We start from the raw sequence: 20,079 nt of genomic DNA, 5'->3' as shown, positions 1-20,079 counted from the left end.
ATTGCCTGATTTTGAGCACTTAACTGTGAAACCTTGATGTTCTCTCCAATATAGGCTTGGGTTTTTGTTTTTTTTTGGATGGAACATATAATCCTTTAGTTGAAGTCTAATCTAGAAAATGTACTTTAGTGTAAAAAGGCAGCTTGGCTTTTAAAGTTTCTTTGACTATTAACATGCTGGCTAAGACATCAGTTTGGAAACCCTAGAAGCGTGATCTTAACATCCATTGACTTAATAGGATGTAGTATGTACACTCTTAATCTCTTTGCTGAAGCAGGGCCTGAATGTGTTTACCGCGCTCTAATGGCTAGTCTGTTACCACCTAGTTGAGCTGCTCCTTCAGCTCATGTGGTGGAAAGTTCGGTTTTGGTATTGAAAGTCCTGGCTTAAATCCCTGCTGATGGATGACCCCTGGTAGGAGTTGTTCTTAGGGAAACAACTACTTCTTGCACCATTGAGCTGTTAAAACTAGCTCTTGATGATATTATCCCCTGTTGTTTATTCTGTAACTTTGACAAACATTCCATCACTTGGTAGTAAGTTTAAAAAGGAAGTGAAAACTTCCATTAAAGTGGCAGTTAAATTGATCTTGCTGTTGGCAATATGTGAATTATAGACTTGTAAATCACAAATTATATCATCTCCCTTACACACACTCAATCTTGTAGAAATCAGCGTGAGTTTTTTTTCCATTTCAGGTGAGAAATCATGGGTATTGTATTTGCATAGATAATATCCTGTTTGGCAATATTAACTGTAGCATTATAAGAACATAGAAACTAGTTAAATCAGGGGTATTTTAAAAAGTAAATTAAATGGTAGCAAAATAACCACTAGCAAGTATTAAAGTATCTTCATTAGGTTGGACTTAAGCCTCCTTGATGCTGCAACTTCAGGCTTGCTGTTTTATGCTGCTGTTGCAACCCTGGGAAACTTATGAACCATGGTGAATACTTTATACTCTGTCCATAGCTTCATGATAATTTACAGTACCTTGCATAAGCAGAAAGAAACATGCTGTTACAGGGATGGCTTTAGAGAATTTTTTACAATATTCCCTCTTGATTGCAAATGCTTTGACTTTTAAGTAATCTTTGCATATGGAACTGTCCATTAGAATTCACTAAAAACATGATCCAAAGTCCACTGAAGCCAATGGAAAGACATCTCTTAGCTTCAATGATGAGACCACATGGCTCTGCCTAAACTAGAGTTTTATAGATATGTACTATGAATCCAGTTGCACAAAACTCTGCGTGGGAAAACAATAATGAAGTATATTTTAAAATAGATTTTAAAAGACCTAAAATTCTCAGTGTGCTATCTCAGTGAGCTTCCAGAATTAAGCTGGGAACTCAATCCCTCTTTTCCAATGTTATATAGTCCAGAGGAGTTGCAGGATAGCAGATTTTAACTTTTTCACATGTTCAGTACTGAATATTGTCCAAGGGTTGTAAAATTTGAAGAAAAACTCCCATTTGGGGGAAGGTGGAAACATTTCTCTGGCAGGTTGACTTTTTAAAAAGTGGCAGTTGTTTGCGGCTGCTCACAGGTTTGGAATATTATAATAAATACTGGGAGACATGGATTCATGGGCAGAGGGGAAGTGAGGTTATCATAAGATAATTTATCCCATGTCTGTCTCCTCCAATGTGTTATATTCTATCTTATCTATCTGTCTAATCTATCTTTTAATTTGCTTAAGATATCAAGAAGGTGAATAATACATTAAAATGTAAAAAACAAAACAAACTCCCTCTGCTTTCTAGACAACAAGGGACTTTGCCAAGGTCAATGAAAATAAATAAATAAAAAAACCACTTAATTACTTCCAAGGGCTTCAGATAGTGGCATTGTATAAATCAGAGCTCCCACTGTGAATTCTGACACGCACACACCCCATTTATGTAACCTCTCTTTGCTAAATAATTGTATCTATGGATTTATCTTTTGAGTTTTATGCTATCTCCGATCACTGTAGTATCTCAGAACCTTACAGATAAAATAATCTGGTAAAAGAAATATCCCCTGGTGGACGTATCCGGCTGTCCTCTCCTTTTAAATAATAGGAAGATCTGGGTGGGTGGGAGTAGAAAAACTTTATCAGATAGAAAGAATTTGCTGCATTTCTTAAAAGGATTAGACTCTGAATTCCTCTAACCTTCTCCAGATGTTAATCTGACAGCTAGATCCCTTCCACCGAGAATGCTTTCTCCCTGGTTTCCACACACTTTGTATTGGACTTTGTGATCTCCATTGCCCCAGAAGAATACAACTGTTTTGGTGGAATTTGAATTGGTATTCCATTTATCTGTTCAGAAAAAAATCATAGTTAGATAAAGTTTATATGGAGCCTTGATCCATCAAATTCCCTCCTCTCAAAACAAATAAAACCAAAATCCCACATCTGCCCTCTCCTCAGCACAGAGATTTCTTCCCACCACTCCTTGTACCTCTCTGACTCCTTGAACTTCCTCCTCAGTCCTCACAAATGGTCTCTTACTCATAGTTCTTTTCCCCCAGGTGGAGTCTGTTTCCATCCTCCCAACCCACATGGACTTCCTCATCTTCCCCTTCCACATATTCTGCTAGAAAGGGACATCTAGGTTCTCTTTGACTCACTGCTATATCCGTAACCCTCTGATCCTAGATCCCCCATCCCAAAGATAATATCAATCTGTCCATGAAAAATAGTGCAATTGCAAACAGGATTGATATTGGCCTTCTGATTTTTTAAATCCAAAATTTTAGATGTGGATACGTAGAAACTGGACAAAGAACAAAATATCACTAATCAAATAATAATGATAATTTGTTAAATAATAATAATAATAATGATAATTTTAAAAAGTGATAGTACTTTCTGAAGCACCACCCACAACCCCAAGCTTTGCCTATTTGTTATGCCACAATCTGATGCCAAAGTGGATTGTTCAAAAAATCATAGTCCCTCTCTTTTTCTGGGATGCTTCGATTAGAAGTGAAATAATGAACAATGTTGACATTTAAATTGTTATCAGTAGGCTACAGAGTTTATATTCCTTGAAATGAAACAAGGCCGAATCACTGGTGTACCAGAGAGGATGAGGAAAAGAGACAATTTACCATTTAATGGACCAAAAGAAGCTTGTGTCCAGCTAATTCAGCTTGACTATTTCAGACCAATGCAAACACCTGCTTTGTAGGTTTCTGTAGGCTCGTACGGGTGGAAGAACATTGGTGAAGAATACTGTCCTTAGGTGATAAAACCTACTTTATAATTTTGTCTGCTCTCTTAGCCATCCCCTTAGAATCTCTAATGCAGGCTTGTCTAACTCTTCAAGTGGCATGGCAATCATTATTGTGCTGCTTTGCATATTAAAAATTAAAAGTTATAGGGTTTAATTACTGGGTTTAATTTTCTAAATGATGAGTTTAAAAAATCACAATGAGAATAAATGGTATCTTATGCAACAACTGTGATGGCATAGCAGGTTCTAATTAAAAATAAAATATTCTTAGACATGAAATTGCCAGGGAGACTAAGGGTTTCATTACTGCTTTAACTGCCTCTGCTTGGAAAATATAAGAAGATGTTAGCTGTTTAATGCTCTAATTTATATTTTTTATGGAATGGAAAACAGTGCACTAGCCTCATAAACAGAAGTCAACTATAAAGCTGTACCAGCAGCAAGTTTATTATTGTGGGGTTTTTTTAATTGTCAATTTATGCTTGAGCACCATCTGAATATAGTGTTGATACATGTGGGGCCAAATTCTGATCCATTCCATGCAGCCGAAAAAGGGGGACTCCATAAACGAGTTGCATTTCAGGCTGATCAATCTTAGGGGTGGCTGGGCCTGGTACATAAGGTCTGGTTTTAGAGGGAAGGAGATACAAATACAGCAGGGCTTGCCCCCCTCATCCTGCTCAGGCTATTCCAGTAGGACAATTTTGTTAAGATTTCTCACTGTTGCTATCACCAGTTCAGCTTCTCAAGAGGTAATGCTGCATTCTGCAGATCTACCCTGATCATGGTTAGACAACAAAGGGCTTAAAACACCAATGGTCCTCTGAATCCTGGTGTATGTTAACACTTCATCCGCCAGTGGAGCAGAAATGGTAGTAGGGATGGCGAGAAATTCTCCTCTGGTCTAAATGATTCCAACTCCTATTAACTTCAATGGGAGTTACTCCTGCTTAAAGCCAGGAAGTAACTGGGTCCACACTGAAAGAAATCTTTCCCATCAGACTTGTTCTTCCTCCACATATTTACAGCTCAATGATTTATTTTTGCTATAACAAGGTGCTAAATTGATGTAAGATAGGCTAAATATACAAATAATGCCTTCATTTCGCTAAATCATGTTAGACTCAATAGGTTAACATTATATTTTGATGCACTTGTAAATAGGATAAGCGGTTCACACATTAACACCCTAACTACTGCTCTTATCCTCTTGCACCAGCCAAATGAATCTTTTGTGATAATACTACACTGCCAAATCTATGTCTTTTGTAGTCTAAAGGCTAATTCTTCTCTTGCCAGTTTAACTGAAATGCTACTTAAGAGGAAAAAGGGAAAACAATAATTTCTCATGTGCACAGAGCTTAAATACTTACTCAGTTCTTTGTGAGACAAAGCTTCACCGAAGGCAACGGAGGTTTTGCCTGAGTAAAAAACTTAAATAAAAACTAAAGTCGAGGTCATGCCTCTTAGCTCAGTGAATCTGCCTCAGATGCCACAGAACAAGGGTGGGGGCTTCTATTTCATAGAACCATCCTAGGCCCTGTCCCTTGGAAGGTTCACGGTGGATATGGGGCTCGGTAGCTGGGGAGAATGTAGGACAGGGCAAGCTGACATGGAGGCAGGCATATCATCCTCCTCTGCAATCTGTAGAGGCTCCCCTTCCAGAGCTTATTCCATATGGGGACCCTCCACCTTCAGCCCCACTGCTTCCTAGCGCCAGAGTCAGATTAACTCTCCAGTGGGCTGGGGCTATTAGATTTTGTGGGGCCCCTGTATACAAGTCTTTTTCCTAATTTAAAACAAAATGATCACAATTGTGGCATTGAGGCTACTAATGCTATTACTAAACTTGCCTTTTAATTAATATAAAGTAATTCTGTGGTTACATTTCAGTCTTAAAACATGTAGAATATAATTATGTTAATTCAAAATAGCCTACTTCTTATCTTTAGCACAGCTGTTATATTAATTTGGGTGCAGGAGGGGGCTCCAGGCTGGGACAGAGTCTTGGGGTGCAGGAGAGGGTGAGGGGTGCAGACTCTGGGAGGGAGTTTGGTGCAGGAGGGGAGTCTGACCTGGGGCAGGGAGTTTGGTTGCAGGAGCGGGTATGAGGTGCAGGTTCCAGCTGGGAGGCGCTTACTACAGGCGGTTCTCAGCTGGCAGCACAGCAGAGCTCAGGCAGGTTGCCTGCATGCCATGGCCCCATGCCACTCTCGGAAGCGGCCAGCTGCAGGCATGTCTCTGCGGCCCCTGCTGGGGCATGGGGGAAGGAGGATCCATGCGCTGCCCCTGCTCCCAGCACCATCCCTGCAGCTCCCATTGGCCAGGAATCCCCTGGCCTCACTGCCTAGGAGCCACTGCCAGAGGGACGTGCCGATTGCTTTCAGGAGCTGCCCAAGGTAAGCACCGCCCGGCCGGAGCCTGCACCCCTCACCCCCTCCTGCATCTAACCCCCTCCCCCAGCCCAGAGACCATACCCCACACTTCCCTCTGGGAGGGAGTTTGGGTGCAGGAGAGGGTGTGGGATGTGGGCTCTGGGAGGGAGTTTGGGTGCGGGGTGTGGGTTGTGGGCTGGGGCAGGGGGGTTGGGTGCAGGAAGAGATGAGGGGTGTGGGCTGCGTCTGGGTGGCGCTTATCTTGGGCGGTTCCCAAAAGCGACCGGCACATCCCTTTGACAGCAGCTTCTAGGCAGGAGGCCCAGGGGGTTTCCGCGTGCTGCCCCTGCCCTCAGACACTGCCCCCACAGCTCCCATTGGCCTCAGTTCCCAGACAATGGAGCTGCAGAGTTGGCTCTTGGGGCAGAGGCAGTGCGTGGAGACTCCTTGCCTCCCTCTCCCAAGGGCCACAGGGATACTGGCCACTTCTGGGAGTGGCACAGAGCCAGTGCAGGTAGGTAGCCTGTTCCCCAGTGTGCTGGGAGGGAGAGGAGTTGAGGGAGGGAGGGGAGGAGTTTCTCAGTGGGGTCTGTGGTTTGAGAAATGCTGCCCTAAGATATCATCAGTGCCTAAGATCCAGCTGACAAGGAACATAGCTTTCAATAAAGCAAATAATGTAATAACTGTACATTCTCCTTGTCTTTCATATCAGATATGAGCACCAAAGTCATCAAGATTACGTAAAAGAGTGTATAATGCTTGATACTTGCCAGATGCAATTCTTGATGTCCTCCAATAAGTTTGGTGGCAGGAGAAATCAATGATGATAAAGGCCATGCCAATGGTCACAGCACTTTCCAGCCAAAAGGCAAACTCTTTATTCCTTTTTAGCAGTAATTGAGAGCCTAATTCTGCACATGATCCAGTTCCTATTGAAGTCAATAGAAGTTTTCCATTAATACCAATAGAAGCATGATCAGACCTTTTGTGAAATGCTGGGTCCTTTAAACTCCCACGGAACTCATTGGGAGTTGAGGGCATTCCACACCTTGAAGGACTGGGCCCATCGTGACTTCAGTGATATTTTGAACAATATTTATGTCTGAATACTTTTTTATTTTTTTAACTAACTGGCACATGGGGTGGCTGTTCCTTTGCTAACCTGAATAGACTTTTGATTCCTTTGTGCTTCTACCCTACTGATTTTAACTTTTTATTTTAACAGGTTGTTTAAAACAACTGAAAGAACTCAGTGTAAGTTTTAATAATTTGAAGAGCATCCCTCCAGAATTGGGAAACTGTGAGAATCTGGAAAAACTGGATTTGGCTGGAAATATAGAACTTACAGAGCTCCCATTTGAAGTAAGATCTCTAACTGCATTTCTAGTATCTGATTTATTTGGGCTGTTAGATATTTCATCACATGCAGCATAAACAGAGATTCTTACAAACTGATTTCACACACCATCACAAATTTCAACAATACAGTTTTAGTAGCAATGTCATTGAAAATATCTTAGAACAGACAGAACAGAGCAGGACAGAGTGTCTGAGTGTCACTTGACAAATGGCTAAATCCTGCTCACATTTGCTCTAGTGCACAAGGCTGGGAAAGGGGCCAAAAGGGATTTTGCATAATGTGGCAAAGGGAAGGCTGCTGAAGGCTTCCTGCCATGAAACACAAGTGTGTGTTGACAGCTTTATCCATGAAATGCCCCAAGTTGCAACCCATGTATATGGGGTGATGGTTTATTAAAAGAACATGGTGCTGTCCCAAGCCAATAATGCTGTATGCTTCCATGAGCAGCAAAAAATGATTGGCAGAAATGTAGATGCTTACATGACTCCTGAGGATCAGTAAGCTCTATTTACTACATTGTGATGGTCCATGGAGAGACACTCAGCCCTGCAACAGCAGTATATCCCTTATGTTGGATGTGTGGTTGTCTACTCACTGCATACACACCCAACAGGTGTTTGCTATTTAAGGCAGCAATTTGGTTGAAAATGTGTATGGTGAAATTAAATAAAGTTCCTAATTTCATTTTTAATCTAGAAATTTCCTGCATTTTGCCAATGTCATCATCACTTCCATAAACCTAGACATTTTTCAAACTTCTTGGTTCTGTTGTAGGTCAGATGTTTGGGTGGAAAGTAGGTGTTCAGTAGTGTAGTAAGGAGAAACTGAAGTGCACACAAACCTGTCTCCCAGAGCCTCATGTCACAAGCAAACACTGCATATGGACATAAGTTATAATATCAGGCCAGCCAGCAAATCCCATGTGTGTCTGTCTCTCTGTCTTTATAATTTTTATCCTAGTGGTTAGGGTACCTGCCTGGGATGTAGGGGATCTAAATTTGAATCCCTATTCCAGACTTGAACTCAGATCTCCCACACAACCCAGATGAGTGCTCTAATTACCAGGCTGTAGGCTATTCTGAGGTGGCTGTAGTCAGTGTCTCGTATTGAAGATATTCCACTTTATGTTGCTATATAAATATTCATTGGGCCAGAGAGAGAAAGTGGCTAATGCACTCGCTTGGTGGGTAGGATACATGGATTTAAATCTTCTCTGTCTGATTCAGATATACAGATAAACAGGCTATTTGCCTGGAAAAATTTTAATATTAAACCACAGTTTTTTAAAGTAGTAACATTATCCTTCATAATGTCTTATGTGTCTGACATCTCATTGTTAGATGGGCATAAGATGGTAACTAGGGTGACTAGATGTTCCAATTTTTATAGGGACAGCCCCAATATCTCGGGCTTTGTCTTATATAGATTCCTATTACCCTCACCCCCGTCCCCATTTTTCACACTTGCTGTCTGGTCACCCTAATGATAACTGGCAATAATTGCTTCTTCATGAATGAAAACTACTGAAATAACTTGAATTGTGTATGGAACCTGAGAGAGACAGAGAAAGAGAGAGATTTTGAAATGCTTATAATACCTGAAAGAGATGAACATATTTACTTCTGAAAATTACCAATCGGGTGAAAAGAGTGATTCACAAGAGAAACATCACAACCTCCAATATGACTAGAGAGTACTCTGTGTGTGTGTGTGTACAGAAAAATTTCCCACAAAGGTATTTTTTATTAATAGATTGTCATTTGGAAAGTTCAACTTTTATTTGACTTTCAAAATCCTTAAAAAAATCTTCCTTGGAAGGTTACAAAAATATGCAACTTGAAGAAAGCAGGTAATATTCTCTACTGTAAAACTTGCTTGAGAGAAATAATGGCAAACTTCAACACAGCAGAAATGATCAAAGTCTAATTTTACCTTAGTATTGTACATAGAATAATGGCCAGGGAGAACCTGATAATATATATGATGATAGATTCAGGGAGATTGATAACATGCCTGTAATTCAGTCAAGAGTTTCTGACGGCACCATAAAAAGTTTATGAGATCATCAGAACTCTGAGACTGAATTACATCTTCAGTAATCAGTCTCCCTACTCTCTTTCTATCAATTTTCTTTATGACAGCTGTAGAATATATAGAAGTTTTTGAGCTTTTAAAGCAATTTATTGAGGAATTTTATAAGAAGAAAATTCTGGATTTTTAAACAGATACAGAAAGAAAATATTACAAACTGACTGAAATAGTGGGGAAAAATTCAGTTGTGTGTGTCACATAATACCTGCTACCACTTTCTACATAGTAGTGGCAAAAGCTTTGTCTGATAGTGGTAAACATTCAGTCTGATCCACCTGCAATTCCATGTACAAATCATGCACTTGCACCCCCAAACACCCATTTGACAACCAGCTGTCCAGTCTGTGGGCACACCCACTATGTTCTGGGACTGCAATATGTGTTCATGCATTTTTGCAGGTGCACCAGTTGCTCCTATTTTTAACATTTTGTCCACAGTGACAAAGGATGTGCATAGCCCCCAGAATTTGCAAGTCAGCTATATATGAAGTCAACAAATAACTGCTATATGTCAGAAATTTTCTGTAGTTTTTTATGAGGTCAAATACTGAGAGGTGCTGAGCACCTGCAACTCACATTTACTTCAGTGTAAGATCCAGCTGCTAGCAGATGTGCAGCACCTTTAAAGATAAGGACCATTAACAATATATGATGACTTAGGTCTTTTACATTTCATTTAGCTCTGTGTATTGTATAGTCTACCTTAGAAATCATATATAGTTAAGACTTTTTTTCACAGAACAGCCCTGCTTGTAGTCAAATAAATTGCCGTGTGAATGTTGATATCATTCTGGACTTTTATATCATTATTCCATACCAAAAAATATCTTCCCAAATCCCCCGAAAGTCTATGTTAAAAGAACATTATGGTTGCAAACTCAAGAACTCAAAAGTTAGGAAATACCAGAATTAACACACACTTAATTCTGCTCCCTTTTCCAGATGCATAATGATACAGACCTTAACTACATGAGCTTATACTTTTTTTTCCACAGGTAACTTGTGCTTGGAGCACTTTACTAGTGAAGGAATACTGGCATACTATCCTGGCCAATCACTTGTAGTGTGCATGCAGATGCCACTATGAATGAAACTAGCTAGCTTGGTACAGGACAGATTTGCTGGTATAGCTGTATCTACATTAGGGGCTTCTGTATCTCGGCACCCTATGTCAGTCAGGGATTACACCTCTTCACACCCCTGACTGACATAGCTCTGCTGACAGAAGTTTGTAGCATAGACCTGGCGCCAGCGTCAATAAGGACTGCTTTGTGTGAGTTAGAGTTGGTAGGATCATGTGTCTCTCATTCTCTATCCTCGCTAATGGGCAAGTCCTCACAAAGTATCACAGATTCATTGTCTTCTATGGAGCTGTGACAATTGATACCAGCTGGTGATCTGCCCTATGATGTCTTCTTTCCCTCAAAACCATGTTCTCTTCACATTTGGATGTATCTGGAGTAGAAAGAAAGATTTGTTTATTTATTTACTTTACAAATGCCACCACCACCCAACATTTTGCTAACACATTTTAACGAACACATTTTAAAGGTCTCATGTAGACAGCACAAATTATATTTTGATATATCTTATCTGGTTCAGGTGAAAACCAAGCTAAGAGTACAAAGCTAAATTTTTTTAAAATGTTTTTATTCTAGTCTAGACATACTTTTTGTGTGCATATACAACAAAGTGGAAACAGCTTGAATCCTAATGTCTGAAGCTCTGGGGTTCAAGTGACAATGACTTGAAATCCCAACACTTCAGACCCTAGATTTCAAGTCATTTTAACTCAGCTCTGTACACACACAGAGGAGGGCAGAAAACAATGCAGGGTGGAGAGGTAATTTTTGCCATGTGCCTTTAAAACAAGGAAAGAAAATCTTCTTCCAAAAGCTATGGCATCTCTGATTGCATGTCACAGGCACTCCCTAAGTGGTTGGCTCTCTGTATTATTTCATAACAGTGTTCTTTACTAGGATAACAAAGATACATTGTGGTTAAGACACAGAACTCAAAGTCTGGAGATTGAGATTCCATCACAAATTTCTTGTATTACTTTGAACAAGACGTTTGTGCTCAGGTGTTTGTGCCTCAGTTTCCTCATATGTGAAATGGGAATTATAATACTCACCTAAATTGCAAGGGGATTGTAAAGATAAATTAATTGATGATCACAATGTACTCTGAGACTCTAAGAAGTCATGCACTATATAGACCTAATTCTTCTCTCATTGACACTTTTGCCAATCAGGAGTAACTCTATTGAAGTCTATGTGTGTATGAGAGAAGAATTAAGACCAAGAAATGTGAAGTATTATTCTAACTATTGAGTTTAGATGCTGTTGATATGTTGTTACACATTGTGCAATTAATTTGTTTTCTTAGGAATTATAGATAAGACTGTAAATTAAATACATTCCATAGTGTGCATTCATATATTTGGGTATGTAGAAAAACTGATCTGACTTCAATCCTAAGTGTACTGCTTTCAAAAGGTGATGCTTTCAACTATTATGTTACTGCATCACACAATCACCATTTCCAATGCTGCAACAGCTCTTCTTAAGTACTCTTTCTGTGCTGGTATTTCATAGTGATACCTGCACTACGTGGAAGGGCCAGATCTCTAGTCAGTTCAAACTCCCTTGCCTTTGAGGCATTCCTTTTACTTATTTTATTTATTTTAATTAACTCAGTCCATCTCTGATAGGAAATATTAAGCAGCTACTTTGGATTTGCTGTTTAAGAAAATCAAATTTCAAAAAGGTTAACGGAGGGTGCGGCATAGTGTTCTGAACTTCTTATGCAGTGAATAGTGAATGCTGCTGTTAGGAGGGATCCCAGCAGGTTACTTGGATTTCCCTTTGTGCAGCCTAAACAATGCAGAGTGAGTGAAATGGGGTAGAGAATCTGCTCCTGCTCCAGCATATGAATATTTTGTCAGAGAAGAGCACCCTAAAATATCATGAGAAGGAGTAAAAGAATGTGTGTGTGTATATATAATATCTTGAACACCTTGAATAAATTAACCAAAATTAGTAAATTTAGCTCTAAGCAACATAAGGAATCATAGTGTGGTTTGTTTATTTTTAACATGAGGTGTAATGCTTCTGCAGAATGAGCATGTGTGTGTGCGTGCATACACCTGTTTTCATGTGCATGCATATGTATTTTAAATGTATTACTTAATATCCGGCCTCCAAAGTTCAGAGGGCTGGGAGATCGTTTTCTTTTTGGCATGCCATAATCTCAGTGTAACAGGTGGCAATCTTGTTTTGCATTATTGCTGCACAGATGAGTTCAAATAAACTGGAAACGTTGGTCAACAGTTTTCCAGAGGCCTCCTTACTTTAATCATCCAGAAAGGAAAAAGGCTCACCTTTCCTTTTAACTTCACCTTCCTGTTCTATTTCTCCTTGAGCAGCCATGTTACTAGCCTGTTCACCGTTTACAAGATGCAAGACCTTTATCTTGTTACAGGAGTTTTGCCTGAGTAAGGAGTGAAGTATTGGATCATAAGTAAAAAATGAGCTTTATTAGTGCCCAAATCATTTGAGTTTGGTGTGTCCATGCACAGGTTCAGAACCACAAAACTGTGTGCATTGGCAATTACTTTAGTGAGGAGGTAGCAAGTTAGTGGCAAAAGGCCTACTGTGGGTAAAATCCAGCTTCTACTGAAATCTGTTGCGATGGGACCAGCATTTCACAGTGTATGTTTTGCAGTTTAAGAAAGGTACAGTTGCTTAGCCTTGCTGATGTTCTGTTTGAGAGAATGTTATCTTGCTTTGGTTGTTCATTCAATGCACATACTCGCCTGCAAAGATTAAAGCTTTTTAGATGGCAAATCTACCTAACGCTCATGCCAAGTTTCACACTATCATAGCATTTGCCAAAATGCTGTCAATCGAAGGTAAGGAACAGCTGCTTTGTGAAACTGGCATAAGATATAATACCAGACATTAGCAGGAATGTGTGAAAATCGAAAGGGGTGGGTGCAAAGGTGTTAGGTATCGGAGGAGATAGACAAAGGCATTAGCATTGCATGAGTTCTTATAAATGTTTTGAAAAGACAAGAGAGTAAGGAAGGACATGCAAATGTGGTAGGAAACAGGATTATGTAGTTAGACAAAGGAATGTCTGCATCAATTGATGTAGCTCTTGACCATGTGATTCAAAAATCTTATAATTAATATAACATCACTTCAGAGACATTGCATTCCCTACCAGAGCAAGTCGTTTGCCAATAATAGCTCTGCCTTGTTAGAGAACTGATCACTGTATACCTTTGTATTGTGATACCAGTGACGTTTACCTTCCACTTGAATTTTAAACAAAAGTAGCATCTCCTTCTACAAGCAGTGTTTAAATGGCACCAAAACCTTTGTATAAACAAAGGATTATTAGTGGTGACCAAATGCTACCAAAAACTGAGCAAAAGGGAATTATGTGAACATTAGAATGTCACTAATTCATTATAAAAATGTGGATTTAATTTTAAAAAGGTTTTGTTCTCTGTTAATAAGGGGTGGGGGGTTTCAACAGTGTTCAGCATTGGCCCAACTGTGCTGTCTTTAAAAGTCAAAAGTTAAACTTTGTTACAGGAGTTTTGCCTGAGTAAGGAGTGAAGTATTGAATCATAAGTAAAAAATGAACTATTCAGTAGCAGGAAAAGTTAAAGCAGCTCTGAGTGCTTGTGAAAATCCTACCCTCAAATGTTATCTAGTCACATAAGCTAGAAAATCAGAGCCAGATTCTGCCTGATCCATAAATAGGTGTACAGTGGTGGGAGAGGGAATGCAGAACTTTCCCTTATTTGCATGGCCTGCATAAAGAGAAACAAGGACTGCTTCCTCTGTCTCTTTCTTCCCCTGAGGATGTACAGCACCTCAAGGGAGTGAAGAGGGTTAGGGAAAAAGCAAGTCACTTCTTCACAATGGCCCATAAGGTGAAACTAGTGAAGTGGAAAGGATAACATCAGTATGAAATATTAAATAGGAAATGTATTAAATTAATTACTGCGTACATTCATCTCAGTTATCTGCTAATTACAGGCTAGTTACATGATTACAAGTTATAATTTTTATAGCTGTCAGAAACATTTAATACTGTTAACCATGAATTTCTGTATATCCTCAACAGACTCTTGTGAGGGTGGACAGGAAGATGGGATCAGTGCTATCAGTCAGCAGATGGTGCAAAGTGTCAGTGGTTGCAGATAGCGCACTGTGGGCTTGAATTCTCTTAGCTGAGCCTGGGGCTTGCTGGGTATGCCCAGTTAATGAGCCTAGTTGGGCTATGGCAGAATTGCCTGATATGCTGGCCTGGCCTGTTGACTGGAAGGAGCCATCAGGTGTGCATTTAAGCTCAGCAGTAGTGGTGGCAGGCTGCTGGAAACATAATGCTTACTCCTGCAGCTGCAATTGCTTCTGTGCCGCCTTGTTCCCAGTTCCGCTCCTGCCTTATTTCCTGACTAGCTTCAGCCCTGCTGCCTTGCTCCAGCTCTGACTCCTGATTGCTGGCAGTGGCTTTGAACTTTGTCTCTGTTTGTGGCCTCTGTGGCCACGTCTAGACTACCCGCCGTATCGGCGGGTTAAAATCGATTGCTCGGGGATCGATATATCGCGTCTCATCTAGACGTGATATATCGATCCCTGAGCGCGCTTATATCGACTCCACCAACCCCAACGGAGTTCCGGAATCGACATGGCGAGCCGCGGACATTGATCCCGCGCGGTGAGGAAGGGTGTGTAAATCGATTTTAGATATTCGACTTCAGCTACGTTATTCACGTAGCTGAAGTTGCGTATCTAAAATCGATTTTCCCCCGTAGTGTAGACCAGTCCTGTTGTGATGCTCTGGAGTTTCATCTAGAGCATTAAGAGGTTCTGTCATTGCCTGCCCTGGAGCCCTGGGTACTTCTGTCTGTGTGGCTTTGGCTCAGAGCCCGGACACTAGCAACCTTCCTACAATACAATGTCCTCACCCTGGCTTCCATCAGCCTGGTTACTCCTTGCAGAGTGACAGCAACAGCCTGTCCAGTTCCAAGTCTGTCCAAAACCACCTCCCTTGCAGTGTCCAGTCCCTCTCACTGGATACTCAGAAATTATTACGTTCACTGCCTCCAAAGAGACAGAGCTCACATCAGCCTTAGTTTAGCTGAGGATTTCATCCTTCAGTTTCATACACAGAACTGAGATGGTTTTGTAATAAAACAAGAATGTTTATTAAGAAAGAACAGAAATTTGAATGACAATAAGTAAGAATAGAAGACACGGATATGGTTACAGTGAAACAAAACAAAACACACTTTGTTGTGGCTAAAACAACTTCAGCAAGTTACAATCTTTGTCTAAGCAGGTTTCTCACCTATAGTCAGTTCCAGCTACTCTTGGTTTTCAGGCCAAGAGGATCCACTCTTCATGAGCTCAAGGGGCACTGCTTCCCCTTTGTCATCCAGGTGATGGATGACAAAATGGCATTTTTTTTTGGATTTTGCTTATATTTCCCAAAGTCTATTGTCTCTGTTTCAAGAGCCAGAAAGCTTCCTGGGAGTGCAGGTTCCATCTCCTGTCATGATCATTAAGCGGTCTTCTCCCTTTTAAGCTTGATGGCTTAGTTTAACTTGCATGTAGATGTACTTTTCATTGTCCTCCTGAGGTATTACCTGTCTACACTGGAGACACTAGAAAACAGGCAAAACAATGTTCTTTGTCTTGGATAGGTGGGTTTTATACAATGCTTGCAAAATATCTTTTAAGAACATATTTTCAACACAGATCTAAAATTCTTTATACATCGCTGGTACATACATCACACAATATTATTCATGACCAATATGTTATCAGTTTGCATATCACAGAATCATAGAAGATTAGGGTTGGAAGAGACCTCAGGAGGTCATCCAGTCTAACCCCCTGCTCAAAGCAGGACCAACCCCAACTAAATCATATGACACCTCACTAAATATGACACTTCACATGACACCTTTTAGATACAGTTTATATCAACAGTGTGTTGAGGCAATGAGTATGTCAAGCTTAATGTGAGTTATGGTTTGATGTGCCCTCTGCCAGTTGGTAATGAAAGGCTCCCAGCCTCTGACTGCCACTGAACTGACCTCCTGGCCTGACTGCCCTTGTCCCAGTTTGTGACACACAGCTCCATATTATTTTTCCATTTTACCTGGATGATGCCATGTCTGTACTTTTTCAGTGTCAGGCAAAGATTGGGACTTAAAGGTGAAGAAGTTGGTTGACGCTGAGCCTACATATAATGGAAGTAATGTTAGTGGCTTGGTGGAAGTATACTGAAGACATAGTAGAGTGGTTACTGCTCCTGTTGTTGAAGAAGTTTGTCTTAAGAACATAAGAATGTCCATACTGGGTCAGACCAATGGTCCATCTAGCCCAGTAATGCCAGATGGGTCAAAGGGAATGAACAGAACAAGGCAATTATCAAGTGTCCATGCACTGTGCAAGAGTTTTACAACTCTGGGTGAGTCCAAGGAGGCATTGTTTGCTAAAAGGGAAGGCTTCTGTCTATGTCTGATTAGGTGGATGTTGTGAACTTTTCTTTTCCATCTTCTGCCTCATTTCCTCATTGTCTCTCTGTGGCCAGCTTCATTCTCCCTTTTCCTCTTTATGTTTCCCTCAATCCTTATATCTTTATCTCTCCTCTCAGCACCTAGCAGGAGACACCCAGTACCTCTCAGAGCTGAGCCCTGTAATAGATCAGAAGTGACATGGAAGGACAATGAATCTCATATTATGAAATTAATGGCTGGTAAATTTAGAACAAATGTAAAGAAATGCTTCTTCATGCAGCCGATAGGCAACCTATGAAATTCACTGCTGCAGCATGCCATTGAGCCAGTTATTGTGGCTGAATATTAGAAAGTCCTGTATAATTTTATGAACAATATCATTTATAGTTATGCAGGCTATGATAAGGTTAATTAAATCTTATTCTTCAGGTTATAAGCAGATCACTTCAGGGATAAAAGATTTTTGTCACCATGTAAAGCTTTGCAAAATTGATGTTGAATATTTTTGTTTTATTGTTTTTTTTCCCCTTTCTCTGACATATCAGGTATTGGCCACTGCTAGAGGTAGTCTGTTGGACTGGATATGGACTGATCTGATATTGCTAATCCTATGTTGCAATGCTTTTACTAGAATGAATTAGTAGTTAGATATTTGGAAGGTCAGATGAGTGTGTCTTAGCCCCTGTTCCACCAGTTGTGCTTTTGTTGCAGTTGTTGTTTATTTCTGGGGCAGGAAAAGGGTTAAAGAAAGTCTTATTCCCTGAAACTACTTTTAATATAATTGAAAGATTTTCATCCTCAGAAGCTGGCACCAAGACCTCAGAATATTATGTAATGCAAAATGGCTAGATGAAAAGATGGCTAGAGGCAATGAAAAAATTTACAGGAACTCGATTGAAGGACCTACTGTTGCAGTTAAGAACAAATGGAGTCCAGGAGCTAGAGTACAATTTAAAAAACGGAGGTTCTTAGAGAACAAATCACCTTAATGTTTCCCAGTGATCATACAACACTATCAAAACAGATCTTGAAAGTTGAACAGCCTGTTAAAAATAACTTGGGAAGCAGAGTGGTCTGAATGGATGTGTCATAGGACTAAGAATCAGGAAACCTGGGTTTTATGAAGAGACTTTTACTCTATTTGTATAGCACCTAGCACAATGGGACCCGGATCTCAGTTGGGGGCCTTTATGTGCTACTGTAAGAGAAAAAAATATTTTATTAAGGATCAGATTTTCAAAAGAGCTCAGCACCCAATGGATCTCAGTCAGACACTTAAATTAAGTGGATAGATTTTCAAAAGTGTTGCAATGCCGTTGAGATTCCAGCTTCTGAGGATGAAAACAATGGGGACGACTGGGTGTGGCAGACACTTCTGAAAATCTGGCTATTTTGCTTCGGTTCCCAAATGAGAGTTGCACATTTTAAAAATCTGAGCTTGATTGTAGAAGCTGAACACTTTTGAAAATCTGGCTCTAAATTTAAGAGCAAGGGGCATCAACATTAATTTGGTGCTGTTGACTGTAAGAAGCATGGGGAATCCATAAATTGTCTAGAACTACTGCTTTAATGCAGTGATGTTATCTTATAAGAAGATAAATAGCAAACAATCAGTTATGTACATTTTTAATTTCCCGAGTTTCCATTGACTGTGGCACAGCATTTTAAAATTGTATAAAGGAGCTTGTGCATCTTCTGTGAAGGAAGCCATGATCTGGTCTCTCCTGACTGCTCTCCAGCTTTGCTGCAGAAAGGAATGCATTTATGGGAAATGAAAGAGGCGTCAGTGCTTTGAAATGTGATTTTTGTTTTCTTAGGCCTCAGTCCAGTACATTACTTAAGCACATGCTTAATTTTAATGGAAGCAGTCCTATTGCAGTTAGCAAATGCTTTGTTGATTCAAGGTCTTATTTCTACACTGAATGCTAATCATATCTATATCTTCACCCCAGAAGAGACTTCAAAGGTTTTAGTCCACATGAATTGATGAATTAGTAATAGATTCAGAATTTAGATACAGAGGATTATTATACAGATCAGATAAGTCATTCATTTAGTTCAATATCCTATCTGACTGTGGCTACTAACAAATTCCTGAAAAGGTTCTGTTCCTATCATGGATTATAATGGAATAACCAGCCCCTTGGAGAAATTTTTTCCTAGCCCCAGGCAGGTAGTGGTTGACTTATGTCCTGAAGCATAAAGGTTTATATCCCTTATTTTTCTATACTGTCTAATGTACCTCTGAATGTTTTCATTATCTGTATAAATGTCAAATCCTCTTCAGAATCCTGCTACGCTCTTAGACTCAGTAATATACTTATAAAGTTTGTGGACAATACCAAGCTGGGAGGGGTTGCAAGTGCTTTGGAGGATAGGATTATAATTCAAAATGATCTGGACAAACTGGAGAAATGGTCTGAAGTAACTAGGATGAAATTCAATAAGGACAAATGCAAAGTACTCCATTTAGGAAGGCACACTCAGTAGAACACATACAAAATGGAAAATGACTGCCAAGGAAGAAGTACTGCGGATCTAGGGGTCATAGTGGACCACAAGCTAAATATGAGTTAACTGTGTAACACTGAATCCTGTGGCATCTTATAGACTAATAGATGTTTTGGAGCATAAGCTTTCGTGGGTGAATACCCACTTCGTCAGACGAATTCACCCACGAAAGCTCATGCTCCAAAACGTCTGTTAGTCTAAAAGGTGTCACAGGATTCTTTGCTGCTGTTACAGATCCAGACTAACACAGCTAGCCCTTTGATACTGTGTAACGCTGTTGCAAAAAAACCAATCAGTCTGGGATGTATTAGCAAGAGTGTTGTAAGCAAGACATGAGAAGTTATTCTTCCTCTCTACTTCACACTGATTATGCATCAGCTGAGTATTGTGTCCAATTCTGGGCACCACATTTCAGGAAAGATATGGACAAATTGGAGAAAGTCGAGAGGAGAGCAACAAAAATGATTAAAAGTCTAGAAAACATGATCTATGAAGGAAGATTGGGTTTGTTTAGTCTGGAAAAGAGAAGCCTGAGAGGGGACATGATAACAGTTTTCAAGTACATAGAAGGTTGTTACAAGGAGGGGGAAGAAAAATTGTTCTTCTTAACCACTGAGGATAGGACAAGAAGACATGGACTTAAATGGGCAGCAAGGGAGCAAGGTTTAGGTTGGACATCAGGAAAAACTTCCTAACTGTCAGGGGAGTTAAACACTGGAATAAATTGCCTGGGGAGGTTGTGGAATGTCCATCACTGGAGATTTTTAAGAGCAGGTTAGACAAACAGCTGTCAGGGATGGTCTAGATAATACTTAGTCCTGCCATGAGTGCAGGGGACTGGATTAGATAATCTCTCAAGGTCCCTTCCAGTCCTATGATTCTATCAGTGAGTTCCATAGGTTGATTATGTAAAGAAAACTATTTCCTTTTATCAGTTTAAATGTATTGCTTTTTGGATTCATTGGA

General features: G+C 40.1%; 1 protein-coding gene across 1 annotated transcript in view; it reads left to right on the top strand.

The window, feature by feature from the left end:
* Positions 1-20,079, top strand: part of LRRC2 (leucine rich repeat containing 2) — a 76,475-nt gene that overhangs the window by 37,051 nt on the left and 19,345 nt on the right. Inside the window, exon 5 of the mRNA XM_032806431.2 lies at positions 6,831-6,967. Coding sequence (XP_032662322.1) covers positions 6,831-6,967 — 137 coding nt within the window. The remainder of the gene's footprint in view (positions 1-6,830; positions 6,968-20,079) is intronic.

Source organism: Chelonoidis abingdonii, chromosome 6 (genome assembly GCF_003597395.2).
Source record: "Chelonoidis abingdonii isolate Lonesome George chromosome 6, CheloAbing_2.0, whole genome shotgun sequence".
Taxonomy (NCBI): domain Eukaryota; kingdom Metazoa; phylum Chordata; order Testudines; family Testudinidae; genus Chelonoidis; species Chelonoidis abingdonii.
This window is presented reverse-complemented; position numbering and strand designations above follow the sequence as displayed.